The 14,113-nt window shown below is 59.5% G+C and overlaps 1 protein-coding gene across 2 annotated transcripts; it reads right to left on the reverse strand.

Moving 5' to 3' along the window:
- Positions 1–249: 249 nt before the first annotated feature.
- On the reverse strand, positions 250–12,579 carry CACNB3 (calcium voltage-gated channel auxiliary subunit beta 3). Of its 2 annotated transcripts, none has more exons than XM_065934516.1 (13): positions 12,449–12,579; positions 5,340–5,462; positions 5,037–5,159; positions 4,467–4,582; positions 4,104–4,168; positions 3,887–3,906; positions 3,611–3,691; positions 3,350–3,408; positions 3,069–3,178; positions 2,610–2,761; positions 2,308–2,403; positions 2,060–2,209; positions 250–1,614 (listed from the first exon to the last, which is right to left on the reverse strand). In XM_065934516.1, exons 1-13 carry the CDS (start codon positions 12,488–12,490, stop codon positions 1,300–1,302), a joined length of 1,452 nt encoding a protein of 483 aa, XP_065790588.1. In that variant the 5' UTR covers positions 12,491–12,579; the 3' UTR covers positions 250–1,299. The 2 variants fall into 2 exon arrangements, with proteins under 2 accessions (XP_065790588.1, XP_065790587.1); XM_065934515.1 differs by lacking the exon at positions 12,449–12,579 and adding an exon at positions 9,059–9,778.
- Between the last annotated feature and the right edge of the window lie 1,534 nt (positions 12,580–14,113).

Here is a 14,113-nt window from a genome sequence, read left to right on the forward strand (position 1 = left end):
CACCTCCCCAAACAAGTCCCTTCTGTGCTGCTGACAGCTTCCCTCCAGGGCCTGGGCATGAGCGGGTGGGTGAAGGGGTGCCTGGGAGTCTAGTGCCTCCCCCAGCTCTGTCCTTTTCCCTTCCCACTCAGTGGGTCTTTTTTGAGAGAGCACATCGAGGATACGTCTTCAGCTCCTCCAGACTTGGGCCATGCAGTGAGGACCTCGGCTACCTGAGCCAGCAGACAGAACAGGAGCCCGAGGGTCTGCGCATGGTGTTTATTAGTGATGACAGTGAGGTGGGGCAGGGTCTTGTGGAGCATGCTCTGTAGGTAGGTCACACACTAGAGCCTCGTGTAAGACAAGGGTAGCCAGGCTGACAGGACCTCTGGGGGCTGTCCGCTGGGTCCTATCTCTCCCCCTCTAATCCTAACTTAACGAGCAGCAGCTATGGATCAGGGAATAAAGTCTGAGGCCCATACCCCATGGGCGTGGGAGGCATGAAGGCCAAGAACAGAAAAGATAGAATGCAAGAGCAAAAGAATGAATGGGGCAAGGAGGCCCCCGAAGCAAGCCGTCCGTATGTTCTCTGCTACACTCGCCCTCCTTTCCCCAGCCCCCAGTCCACCATGTTCCTAGTCCCTGGTCCCTTCAGATGTTAAGATGCTTCCTGGCAGGTGAGGAGAGCCCTTCCCTTCTGGAGCTTCAGCTGGCCCTAGCCCAGCCGTCCGTGCTCCAGCCTTTGTGTGGATGCCCCACCCCAGCTGATGCCAGGAGTGCCACCCTGCTGGGCTTTGATTGCCTCATGTCTCATGTGTGGCAGTGAGGTGAGGAGAGGCCCTCAGACCCCAAAGCACAACCCCTGAGTCCCTCGGGTTAGGACAGGACTGTACCTGCTCAGGGACCTCGTTTCCTCCTCATGCCATGCTGCCCACGCCCCACCCTCTCGTCACTTTGAGTGCATTCCTTCCCTGAGTCTGGTGGGAAGGCCCCTGCTAAGGGGGTCCTGGCCTGAGGGCACTGCCCAGTGGGGCAGTTTCTTGTGCAGGAGGAGAGGAAGGTGCCAGGGGGCAGCACACACAGCTATTTCCTGGAATGGGAGCCTGAGGGGGGGGTCACCGTGCCCAGGAGGTGAGGGGCCCCCTGCTCTTCCCCCAGAACCTCGGGACTGCAGGCAGGCCTGGAGCTGGGGCTGGGCAGGGGGGTTCGGGGGCTGAGCCTAGTGCCAGCCTCATGCCAGTCTAACGCCGACCCGCCTGGAGCAGGGGCCCCAGCCAGCTTGTGCCCGTGCCTGCCAGGGCAGGGTGGCAGGAGGCTGTGTCAGTAGCTATCCTTGGGCCAGGGCCGGTTGCGCTGCCAGTTCCGGTCATTGTGGTTGTGCTCCGAGTCCTGGGCCAGGAGGCGGTCTTGGGGGTCGTGCCCGTTCGCACTAGGCAGCCCCGAGGTGTGTTGGCGGTGAGGCTGGTACAGGTCGTGATAGGCATCTGCATAGTCCTCCTCCAGGTGGCGGGAGCTGCGCTGTGAAGACCCCGTCCAGGCCTGGCGGGAGCTCTCGCTGGCCTCATCCGAGGGCATCAGGCTGTCCCGCTCCAGGGGCGAGTGCTCCTCGCCACGCTCCCCGAGCAGCTGCTGGTTCTGGGGGCAAGATGGCAGCTCTAAGTGAAGCCGTGTGGACCTCACCTTGGCCTCCCTACCCACTCTGGCAGCGTGAGGATTCCTGCCCTCAACTCTCGGTCACTGGGTACAGGAAATAATGCAGAAAGAGAAGCACACTGGACTATTCTTCCACTTCAGACAAGGAAAACTGGAGCTTTCGACTCCCGCCAAATCCAGGCTCTGCCTTCAAGACAGGCTAGAAGAGTTTGGAGAGTTTCTTTTGGAATCCTAGGAAAAGTGGCCTCTGATTACCTGTCTCATTGCTTTCTTCCCTCATCAGGGAATGCCTTCAGCCACACAACCCTTGCTCTGCTCTCTGATCCTTTGGCCTTCAAACTGGAGGTCAGGAATGATCCTCTGGATGGGGAGGGGGCATTACTTTGGCTAGCTCAGCCTGAGCATCAGTGCCCTTGGAGATGGTTACCTGAAGTCCGGGGATGGCACTGGGAGGGCCCAGAAGCCCAGGGCCGGGAGCTGGGTGGTGGGTCGCCCTCCAGTAAACCTCCAGGTACTCAGCCAGGTGCTCACAGGCATCTTCCAGCTGGTTTTCATCCAGAATCACATCAAATGACTCCTGGAAGGAAGAGAAAGGGGGAATGTTCCATCTCTGTCATCCCACGCCTGCCCTGGAAAAGCAAGAGTGGGCACAGGAGTGGTGCCCCAGCCACTTACGGGTGGGCACTGAACCAGCTTATCGTATGCCATCATCTGTACAGTCAGGTGCTTCATCTGCGACTTCCCTCGGGAGCGGATGAGACGCTGGAGGACCTGAGGGGAAAGGGCAGAGCTGGGCCCAGAAAGCACCGGGCATGTCTCTGACTCATGGCAGGAGGAGCAGGCAAGGAGGACTCGGCGGTGTTAAGCAGCAGCAAGAAAAGGGGACTGAGGAGCCTTTGGGCAGGGACCAAGCAGAGCTGTACTGCATTCTAAGAGGGCAGCCCTGGAGGCCTCCTCCATCACCACGGCTGACTTACCTTCGGGGAGGACACTTTGACAAAGACGATGATGGGGGCCAGTGAGGTCTTGGCCAGCTGTGCCGGGTGGTTGATGGTGTCGGCATCCAACACTACTAGCTGCAGGGATTTGGCCAGCTCGAATATGCGCTCAATCTCACTCTGTACTTCAGCTATGAAGGGAGGGACGGGTCGGGGGAGCCGCAATGCTCACCGGTGGCTCCACCCCCATCTGACTCCAACAGGGCTTTGGGGTCTCCCAAATGGTGGATGGGAAGGAATGGTGGAGGGAGAGGATGTTCATCAAGGCCTGGGCAGGCAGAGGCACGGGGAATTGAGACTGGGGTGGGTTCTTGCCAATCCTGGGGAAGGTGGAGAAGGGGTTGGGCAGGAACGCAAGTTGTCAGGGAAGAGAAAGGTATGAGGAAGGTTTTCACTAATGCATGAGTGGGTAGAGAAGCAGGACTGGGGACTTCTCACCAATGCTGGAGCGGGCAGAGGAGCGCTCGATGATGGTCCTCTTGCCAGGATTGTTGAGCACGGATCGCTTTGCCAGTGAGAGGTCTGCGGTGACTCGGGTGATGGAGATCCTGGGGTGGGCAGGTAGAAGCACAGCCCACCTCTAAATTTCAAGCCTAGGCCCCTCCCTACCCAGGTCCTACCAACTTTCACTTTAGAGGAGACCTGGCTACAGCATCTGGAAGGAGGCAAGCAAGGACTTCTCCCTGGTTCTCATGCCTCCCCAGGCCAGAGCAGCCTACCTGCCATCAAACCTGTGTTTGAGGAAGTCAAAGAGCGCCTTCTGCATCATGTCTGTGACCTGGGTTGGGCGGGGGGAGGTGAGGGGAAAAGCGTGGAATTGACTGAGAGCCTTCTTGGAGATGGGCAGCATCCCCAGGTACGGCCATGGAGCTCACCCCCTCCACACACAGACCTTGACGGATGGGCAGTGGGGAACATCCCCTCCCACTGTTCCTGCGGCAAGTTTGGTAGAGGCAACTCTGGGGTCAGGGACCTCTCACCTCATAACCTTTCAGAGAGGGTCCCACCAGCACCACAGGCCGCATGGAAGGTACCACGTCATACGGAGGAATATGTTCCGCCTGCAGAATTGACCTGCGGTCATGCAAAGTCATGGCCATGTGGCCTGCCCTTCGCCTGAGTGGGGTGGGGCAGATGCAGACATTCTGGCCCCCCCACCATGTTTTCTTGCCCCTTCAACAATGACTGCCCAGAAACCTGTCCCCACAGCCAGATGCCATGAGCACCCCCAAGCCCCAGTCCCTTCCTTGACTCACCTGCTTTTGCTTCTGCTTGGCTTTTTGGAAAAGGAAATAAAAGATTAAAGTTGGTGAAGGGGGAAAGACCCTGAGGGCACAGTGTTCCCGTCCCCAGGGGAAACCCTGGGCTTCTCCCAGCTCCACCCCTTCCCACACTGTTCACTGGGAGAATCTCCCTTCCCCCTGTGTCTGAGTGGCCCACCTACCCAAGACAGGTGGGTGGAGGGGAGGCTACCTAGAGACGGAGGAGGGGAGCGTCGGCTGCCAATGTCACTCAGGCTGGATGGGTTCCCAGATCTCCTGAGAGCAGAGAGGGAGGTCAGTGAGAGTCTTTGTGTGTCTGCTCTACACAGTACTCAATAGTTGTATACATCTCCTTATGTTTCTGCTAGTGAGACATGAACATGTGACATGAGCCTTTGTGTGTGAGCTTCGATATGCGTGCATTTGTACCTGTGTGTTGTGAATGTACACGTTAGGTCTGAGTGTGCACACTGCATATTGCGGGGGCGGGGTATGCATGCCTGTGTGGTGATGTGGACCGTGGGTAAAGAGCACACGTGGGGAGGTATTTGCTGAGTCTCAGCCCTGCTCTCACCTGGCCTTCTGCTCCTGCTTGAGCCGGATGCTCTCGAGGCGCTGGGGGCTGGGGATGAAGGCGATGTCTCCGCCCTCTTTCACTAGCCGCCCGATCCACCAGTCATTGCTGTATTTCTAGGGGTGGGGTGGGGCGGAAGGGGTGGTGAGAGGAGGCGGTCTAGGCCTCAGCGCTGGCTCTTCAACGAAAAGGGAAGCGTTGGGAGAGCTGGTCTGAGCCAGGCAGCGAAAGGGGAGGGGGTCAGAAGAATGTACCGGGGGGGGGGGAGGGCAGCCATGTCTGAGACCCCCAAGATTTCTGTGTGAGGCCTCACACTGGTCACAAGGAGCCTCAGAGGCAACTAAGCTAACTGCTCACTGTAAGATTGGAGCTGAGGCCCAGGTCTCAGGAGGACAGAGACGCTGAGGACTAGGTCTCGGATATGAGGGGTGTGTGTATGTACAGGGGTGTGTTAAGGATGAGTTTTGGAGTTTCGGGACTTGTTTATCAAAGAGGACTGAAGCAACAGGCCTGGGAACTTGGGTAAGAGCAGAGAAACCAAGCGGCTTTTGTCGGGAGGGGGTCAGTCACCTCTTTAATGTGCAGAAAGTCTTTGGCCTCAAAGTTGACTCCAGAGCCCTGGACTGGACACTCCTCATCCAGTACGCCGCAGTAGCTGACATTGGTCCTCACAGCAAACGCTACAGGTTTGTGCTGGGGAATGCAACCGTTGGCGCAAATGAGGGGAACCTCAGAGCACCCCTTCCAGGTTCAGGGCCTATCCGTCCACCCAACTCATTCGCACATCCTGCCCACTGACCCCTCGAGACTTAGGACCTGGCACCAGTTTCCACCCACCCTGGCCCACTGTGCCCCCAGCTGGCAAGAGGATACCTTGGCCCTTTCAAGCTGCTGCTGAGCCTGGCTCTCCACTTCACGCCGGGCACTCTCCCGGTCCTCCTCGAGGGAGACGTCTGAGTCCAGAGATGGGCGGCTGGTATAGGAGTCGGCTGAACCCTGGTGTGGGGAGAGGCTGTGACCTGTGGGCTCAGGAGTTCTGGGCACTAGAGAGGCACCTCCGAACCCTACTAACCTCAGCCTCTCCAGCTCCATGGGGGTGGCTGGCCCTGTCAGTCCCTTCTGTTTCCCTAGAAAAGGCACCAGTGCCTCTGGGGCTGCAGGAAAGCCAGTCCAACCCATATGTGCTGAGATCTGGGCTCTTCCTCCCAAACCTATTAATATTGCAGCCTTGAATAGAGCCTTCATTTCCCTCCTTCCTCCCTTTTCTCCCCTTGACCATGTCCTGCGAGGCAGAGGGAAGTGAGATGTACTGAAGATGACTTACTGGGGATGATTCGGAATCTTTGGAATCCAGAAGCCCCAACCCTCTTCTTCACATCAGCCTGCAAAGCAGCCTGGAAACTACTTCCTTAAAATGCCTGGCAGGAGTATAGCCAGCCAGGAACAGTCAAGAGACACTGGTTGGCATGGCACTGGTCCTAAGTGTCAGGATATAGCTGCCCACCCCCTTAGATCTCATCTCTCATCCAGGGTGAAGGGGAGGACGCAGGGCTCCCAACTCCTAGCAGTTACTCCCTCCCTGCTCTCCCTACCCCCACTTTCTTTCCTCTCACACCTGCTGGGACAACTGGCCAGGTGTGGGCAGCACACAAGACAGACTGAGGAGGCAACATAAAGCTACCTCCTTGCGCCCAGGTGAGGCCTGGCCACGCCTACCACCTGGCTTACATCTCTCCACCCCTTGCCCAGGGGGATATCAGCCCTGGAGGAAGGCGGTGCTGGTGCCCGGCAACCCAGTCAGGAGCAACCCTGGGGATGGAGGGAGGGTGTCTGAGTCCTGCTCAGAGGAAGGGCCTCTGGGCAATGAGGGGCCTTAGAAGGGTGGCAGAGCTCACAGTCAAGGCCATGAGGGTGATGCACAACTGAACAAGGGAAGCTGGACCTCCCGGCAGGAGGGAAGAAGTCAGAATGTCTGGGTTTCCCCCTCAGTCTAGGGAAAAGGGAGTCTTTTGTTTCCTGCTTCAGTTTCCCCTCTTTATGAGCAGAAGCCTGAAGTGATACTTGCATCAGTTCTGAGGTCCAGGGGGCAGAGATAAGGCAGGAGCCTAGATAAAGGGACCGTGTGGGAATGTACACGTGTGCATGTGTAATAGAATGTTCTCAGGCTGAGGAACATTCCTTCAGACCCACTGTGCATGAGCACCACAGAAGGCAGCGGAGGCCTGATTCTGGGTGGGGAAGACAAACTCACACACCTTGCCCAGCCTCACTGTGGGCAAGAGGGCTCGTCAGCCTGCGGGCAGCCCAGGTCCTAGTGTGGAAGCTAACGACAACGTCCGTGCTAGACCCAAGGCATGAAGACAGCCCGAGGAGGGAAGGGCCTCCATTTTATAAAGCACGTTCCCCATCTCCCTTGAGAACTAAATAAGGCCGGCTTGGCAGCAGGATAAAGAGCAGCTGAGCCCCAGGAAGAACCTTAGCTGTATCAGCTGAGTAGGGGACCTCATCCCAGGGGCCTGGGGGCACAGGAGATGACTCTGTGGAAAATAGCTGTCTGAAGTGAACAGGGGCCAGCAGGCGAGGGGGCAGGTGAGGCAGGATGACCACTTGCGTTGGTAAGTACACGCCAGATGCTTCCTAGATGAGAGAGGAGTCTGACCCTTACGCTCCGTTCTCCAGGCTCTCAGCCTAACTGAGTCATTGTTGTGTTCCTGCCTGGGGCACCTGGGTTACCTGACCCTAAGACGGGAGTGACAGGGTCTCTCCCTAATGTTCTGTGAGTCATGTTTAGAATGCAATCCCCTCTCCATCTTTCCCAGGTCCTCAGAGCTCACCCATGACTCAGGGAGGCCAGTGCTGCCCCACCAGGCAGACCCTGGGGTCTTGCCTCCCTCACCCCCTATTATGCCAAAACAGCCAGAGGCTCAGTGCTTTGGAGCTGCCAGGAGTTGGCACTGTGCCCTGGTGATGCCCCCCTCGCCTGGTGAGTGTGTGGGCAGGCTGCAGCTCCACTCTTGCCTGGCACGGGGGAAGGAGAGGAGGGAGATGAGCCGTTGGATTTATTTAGAGCCTGATTTCCCTCCTACTGCTTCAGAGGGGGCCTCAGGGAGAGCAAGGAGCCAGGCAAGAGAAAGGAAAGTGGGGGAGGGTAATCCAGGAACCAGAGAGGGGTGGGGAGCCAGCAATGTGTTAGCAGGCTGCCCCAAACACCATCCCTAAGTCAGGCTTTACCTTGCAACAGTCCTAGCCTTCTCAACCAGGGATGGGAAGAACCTTCTAGGGCCCTCCAGCCCCACAGAGGGAAGTTCATTCTCCAGCTCACCTTGGCACCCTGGGCCGTGGCCAGCTGTCCCTTCAACTGTCAGGAAGAGGTGTTCACCAGAGCCTTGAAAATCATCTGCTCTAGCTGCAATGTAATTAGCCCCAGAGGCCCAGTGGGGAATTGGGCCCAGCAGGGGCCCAGTCCCAGAAAAGGACTGATAGATAAGTGCCTTTCCTGAGCCCCAGAACTCATCTATTCTAGACATGACAGCTGGAGAGGGGAGAAGACGCCAACACTCCCCTTTCGACCCTACAGCGCTCTACCCTCCATATCAGATCAGGGACTCCTCTCAAGCCAGCCAGCTGCTTTCATAAGGAGGCCTTCTTGTAGGATGCTGGAGAGAAGGGACTGAGACACTGCTGCCCATCCTTGCCCCATCTTTCCAGGCACTCTCCCTGCTCTCTTGAGCTCCGGGAATCACTGCCTAATGAGCTGATTTGTCTCAGTGGGTCAGGAGATAAAAGCAAAGAGGAGAATTAAATATTTATCAGTTGCCTGGTTCTCTGAGCAAAGAGCTTCCTCTCCATCCCCAGGCCCTGGGCTCCTCTGGCTTCACCTCCCGGCCTCCCTGCTGAGCAGGTGCTCAGGATGCCCCCCTGCTTGGGGATGCCTCAGCAGGAGGAGTGGGATGGCTGGGACACAGTCAGCCGGCCCACCCATGTGTTGGGCACCCAGTTTCCTGCCTGGGAGAGAAGCTGGGCTGAGGGGTGAGGAGGCAAGGCAGTGCCTGGGGATGGCCAGCTGAAGGCGATAATGGAGGTCCTCAAGTTTTATGATCCTTCTGTCTGAAGGGGCTGGTATGGGATTCTCTGCTCTTCTCCAGGCTCCCTAATCTATCCTTTACTAAGCCACAGGAGGGCTGGATTGTCCCCCTCTGTAAGAGCCCCCCATCTCCTGTGTCTGCTGTGTTCAGACCCCAGAAATCCTCCCTTGGGAACTCCAGACGTTGCCCGAGGCCTCCAGCCCCGCCTCCCTCCACCCTTCTGTCCTGGGCTGTGGAGCCACCTGCTCTGAGCCTCCCCCCACCCGAGCCCCTCTCGGCACACACCGGATGCGCCCTGCTCTAGGACGGGGGCACCGGGAAGCCTCTGGCATGAACATCCATCGCTCCACTTTGCTGGAGCGCCACCCCCCCCAACCCCACCCCCCCCACGACATGCCCTGCCCCGCCACAGAGGCGTTCCTCAAAGTCCTGAACTGGGGGAAGGGTCCGAGGGACAGGGGCTGTCACCCCCACTCCCCCACCCCCACCCTCCCCGTGGGCACTCACCGCCTCCGAGTCCTCAAACCCGGGCACGTAGGAGTCGTCATACATGGGGGAGTCCGGGTGGGGGGGAAGCGAGCGGCGCCGGGGGCGGGAGCGGCCCGGAGGCAGGGGCGATGACAGCGGGCCGCGCCCGGGAGATGCCGCCGAGCCCCGCAGCCCTGCGGGCGGCGGCGGAGAGCGAGAGCGCGAAGGAGGGAGCGAGCCGCGAAGACCAGCTGCTCCGAGCTCAAATCACCGCTCCCCCCACCCCACCCCCCCAAAACCCTGCCGGTCCCACCCCGAGCGCGGCTGAGGAAATCTGGCGCCGGCTCCTACAACAATAGCGCCCGCCCACCTGACCCCCCTCCCCGGGAGCAGGCGAGGGGGTGGCGGCGGGGGGCGCCGGCCACCGGGGGAGCCCGAGGCCCGGCCGCCAGAGGGTGGCCGACGCCAGCGGGGTAGAAGGTGGGTCCCCGAGCACCTACGGGGCAGAGGGGCGGCGGGGAGGAAGGGGAGGAGAGACTGCGGGCGGGGCGGATCCCGGCGTGGAGGAGGCGGGCCGAGGAGGGACGCGGAGACCGAGACGCTCGGCAACCCAGGAAATGCTCCGCCGGGAAACAAAGGGCTGGCGCGGGGGAGGGGCGGGGCGGAGACCGCCGCGGAGCCGAGACCCCGCGGAGCGCGGAGCCGGCGCGGGTTCAGGGGAGGCCCGAGAGAGAGAGAGACCGAGCGGGGGCCGAGGCCGAGAGAGGAAGAGGGGAGGAAGGGAAGTGGAAGACCGGAGAGACGGAGGAGGCGGGACGGGGGCGGGCGGCAGGTGAGAGGGCGGCGTGTCTGCGCCCTGGCGGCCCGGGAGACTCCAAAAGCAAACCCCGCAGAGGTCCTGCGGAGGGGGTTTAGCGACCCCCGGCCAAATGCCGAAAAGCAGCCCCTGTCCCCCGCCTCCCCAGCCCCCCCACGCCGGGCGCTTGGCCCCTTTAGTGCTGGGACTCTCTCGCAGCAAAGGGCCTCCGTGGGTGCCCAACCCGGGCGGATTGGGGCCCGGCCACCCTACTACACCTGTTGCGCGGGCAGATTTCATCCTAGTCTGGCCAGGATGGGGGTTCCCTTCCTCACTTCCTTGCCAAGGACGGTGCCAGGCATTGCCAAGGCATCGTGGGAACTGGCGTAGGGAGGGGCTGCTTTAGGCGAACCTAAGGGGAGGAGGGAAAGAAGCCTGAGATTGGAGGTAGGGGGATGGTTGTGGCTGGGGCCGAAGGAGGGAGCCTGGCCACGCTGGGATTGGCGGGGAGAGCAAGTCTCCTCCGAGTCACTAGTCTAAGGCCAGATACCCTTCATAGCAAAAGGATGAGGGTGGTCCGGGCGGCCAGTGTGTGGGTTGGAGCCACAGGTACCACTCTTCCAGTCATTCTGCTTCAAAGAGGCACTGAGATTTGAGGTTAGAGACCCGAGCAGCAGCCCTTATCTTGAGGAAACTTCTCAAAGATCCACCCATTTGAACTCCAGAGCGAAATTATTCCTTTGAATTTTGATTGCCTCCCTACCCTTTCCTCCCCTGTCCACCCCCTCCCAGAGATTGGGGCGGGTGGCGGGGGTGGGGAATGTGAGATAAACAGAGGGGTGCTCTTGGAGAGCTGCTGGGTCCTTCTCCCCTCCCAGAGCCTCACACCCAGGAGGGTGAATCTGAAATTTGCTCATCCCTTTTCTTCCTGGGCTACAGAGGACTTAGAAAACCAAAACTCTTAACAGGGTTGGGTGAGATCCATGGTAGGAAACACTGCCTGGGAGAGAGAGGAAGACCACCCAAACCAACTGGCTTCCCACTTATGTCACTTGTTCGAGTTCCCTTAACAAGAAAAAGAGCAGGGGGTCTCATCTTAAGACTGTCTTGGTCTGCCTGTAGTCTCTCACCACCCTGTGAATGGTGCAGTCCAGCCCTGCCTATCATCTACCTCCCGCAGGGATTTGGCGAACAACTTTCTTGGAGCCGGAATGGCCCACTATTGGGGGAGGCAGTGTACTTTCACAGTTCCCTCTCCTGAGTCCAGCACCATTTGGGGCTTGGTTATATGCTGGATTCTTCTGTATGGGAAGTTCCCAGACACTGTTTTCTCACTTTGTGCCCTCTCCCAGTTCCTCAGTATTTCTCATATCCTCTTTTATTCTCTGTCTCTTCTGTCCTTCCAGAGGGGCAGAAAGGGGGCATTAAATGTGACACAATAAGACCTTAAGGTGCTTTCTCCTGGGAGATGATTCTAATGAAGACGACAGCTACTGGGGCATCTGCTTCTCTCTCCATCCCTGAATTTACTTTCCTTGCCTCTCCTTTTGGGACTCTACCCACCACCGGAATGTCCAGGGGAATATAGGTAACAGTTGGTCTGCTATAAACCTCACTCCTGTCTTACACACCTTGTCTTCATCCCCATCTGGGACAGTGATGTCTGAAGTCTGCTCATGAAGCATGAATTGCCATGCCAACCACCCCCAGGAGATGTATTCAAGATCCTCATACCTGGGCCATCTCCTGGGTCCTGCAGGAGCTTCAGAGCCTCTCCCTGGTTCCCTTCTCTCTGAGTTGCTACTCACTGCCCTCTTCCATTTCTCACCTCACCCATACCTGCCTGCTGTAGTTCTCATGCCAGCCTAGTGCTTCCTGTCCTATAACAAGACATGTGCCTATCACTAGCCATGTGGTCCCTAATCCATTTTCTTTCCCCTGGCTGAGCATAAGCAGAGCTGAGGGTTGGGGTGGGGGGAGGATTCATGGACAAGATTCCTCCTGCCTTCCACTTTGTAGGAGAGCGTCATTAGACCAGCAGCTGGCAGATACCCAAGGCATGGAAGCAAGACATGGGGTTGGGGCTGGGGGGAAGCCTGAATAACCAGGTTTGGGAGTTGGAATTCTTGGGAATCTCCAGAATACATTATAGCTTCTCCTATAAGTGCACTAGGAAACTGGGTGGATCCAAGTCGTGGAGTGTTGAAGAGAGAAACTGAGGCAGGAGCTAGGACCTCTAGGAAGTCCTCCCCAGCAGTATTTAAGATCTGGAGAAAGCCAAAGCCTTTAGTATTCTAGCTGCTGGGCTGCTCCCAGGGAATGCAGGGAGGAGCACCAGGGGAGCTTTGCAGAGTCCTCCCCTCAGTCCTCACATCTAGACCCCTTTCTGGCCCCCACACAGTTTCCCAGCGCCCCCCCCCCCCCAATCCCATCCCATCCCATCCCATCCCATCCCAGTGCTTAGAGGCTGCCTGCACTGGCGCTCCCTCCCTTCCTACCTGCCACTTTTACCCTTAGCCTCACCTACTCCGCCTCCCTCCCCATCACTGCAGTCTTCCCCCAAATGCCAGCCCTCTCCCTAGCTGGGAGTGGGCTCTCCTCCCACCCACTGGGGAGGGGGCCCTCGCGTTTACCTCATTCAGCAGGAAGGTTGCACTGGAGTCAGAAAAAGACATAGACCGGGCTGGCGGCCTCTCCCCTTCCCCCGGGCCAGGGGCTCCGAGGCGGGAGCAGGACCAGGCAGCTGCTCTGCACACTGGCTCCCGCCTGCACGCCTGGCCTCGCCCCACGCCCGGCTCCCACGGCGCTCCCTTCCCTCTCTCCGGGCTCCCTCCCCCTCCCTCCTTCCTCCTCCCCCCTTCCCTCCTCCCTCCCTCCTTCCCTCCTCCCTCCCTCCTTCCCTCCTCCCTCCCTCCCTCTCTTCCTCCCTCTCTCTTCCTTTCTCGCCGCCTCTGTCACTCTCTCCCTCCCCTGTCGCTTTTCAGCCCAGCTTTCTTCATTTCCGTCTCTAACCTCCTCTACGATCCCTGTTCTCTGTTTATCTGGGGGACTGCCACTGTCCGTCCATCCACATATCTCGCCTTTTTCCCCTGACCGCCCCCCACACCACCTTCTCTTCCTTAACGCTCTCCCCAGAAAAGGTAGGGACTCCGGAGCTCCCACCGCCGCAGGCAGAAGGGCAGGAGTAGCCGAAGGGCTGCCCGGACTCCGGAGCTTTAGGTGGAAGGTTCCGCTCCCTCCCGACACCTGCTCGGTGCGCTGGGAAGGAAAGGCGCCGCGGTCCCAGAGACGACTTCGACTTGTCCTCAGCAGAGGAAAAGATCGGAAAGGAAGAATGCTTGTGTACGGCTCGCTAGCCCCAGCGTCCAGCGCTCCCTCTGGGTTCCGGGGAAGCTCCGTCCATCTACCCGTCCCAGGCCCAGACCCGGTGGCTCCTATGGGATCCAACTGGCGACAACCCAGCGGGGATGCTGGGCACCTGGGTCGTCTCTCCTTTCTCCCGGGTTCCGGGGCCACGGGACTCAGCTCGCACAGGCGGAGAGCGAGGCGAGGCGGCTCCTCCCGGCCGGCTGCAGCGCCCCCTGGGCTCGCTCGCCCCGCGGTCGCGGTCGCACACGCCCTCCAGGTGGTGGCACCCGTCCGTCCGGGGGTCCCCCTGTCGGCCGGCAGGACTCCGGCCCTACCAGCAGGAGGCGCTGCCCTGGCTAGAGCAGAGGCAGCGCGTTTCGGAGCCAGACCCTCGCCCGCCAGAAGACTAACAGGGCCCCCTCATCCGCTCTTCTTTCCAGGAACTGCAGTCCCACCTCCAGACCCCTTTGGGATCTGCACTCTATCCCCTCCCCCGAGGGGCTTCTTTGAGGTCTTTGGCCCTTCTGGGTTCCTACGCTGCTCTTACCTCCATCCTGCTCTCCGGGGGCGCTCCTGCTGAGCCCGGCGGCGTCCTGGCCGGCCTGGGTAGCAGGGAGTACGGAGTCGTGGGACCAGTCCTCCGGTCAGTACCCGCTCCCGCCCGCTTCGGCGGGCACGTCAAATAGGACAAGCCCAAGTTCTGGCGGGGAAAGGGGGGAGCAGGGGTGTAGCCCCAGCCGGCTCTCTCCCTGAACCCTTGTGAGCGGATCAGCTTCTCATTGGTCCCTCCAAACCCCCAGTGTCCGCAGACTGGACTCTTCTCCATACCAAAGACCGCGGATGGGGGGGTGGGGGGTGGGGGGGGGCGGCCGCCTCCTACGCTGAGACAGATACACCCTGAAGCCCGGTGACCCGGCGTCTCCAACTTTCCTCTTGGTATCAGTTAGAAC

The sequence above is a fragment of the Muntiacus reevesi genome, chromosome 4 (assembly GCF_963930625.1).
Source record: "Muntiacus reevesi chromosome 4, mMunRee1.1, whole genome shotgun sequence".
Taxonomy (NCBI): Eukaryota; Metazoa; Chordata; class Mammalia; order Artiodactyla; family Cervidae; genus Muntiacus; species Muntiacus reevesi.

Bases quoted from the DNA above. Each gene is read 5' to 3' on its own strand.
- CACNB3 (XM_065934515.1), bottom strand. From the start codon at position 9,103: ATGTATGACGACTCCTACGTGCCCGGGTTTGAGGACTCGGAGGCG. The intron at 4,169-4,466 runs GTGAGAGCAGGG...CTCTGCTCTCAG, and splicing joins AAGCAGGAGCAGAAGGCCAG to GAGATCTGGGAACCCATCCA. The intron at 1,615-2,059 runs GTAACCATCTCC...TCTTGCCCCCAG, and splicing joins GTGCCATCCCCGGACTTCAG to AACCAGCAGCTGCTCGGGGA.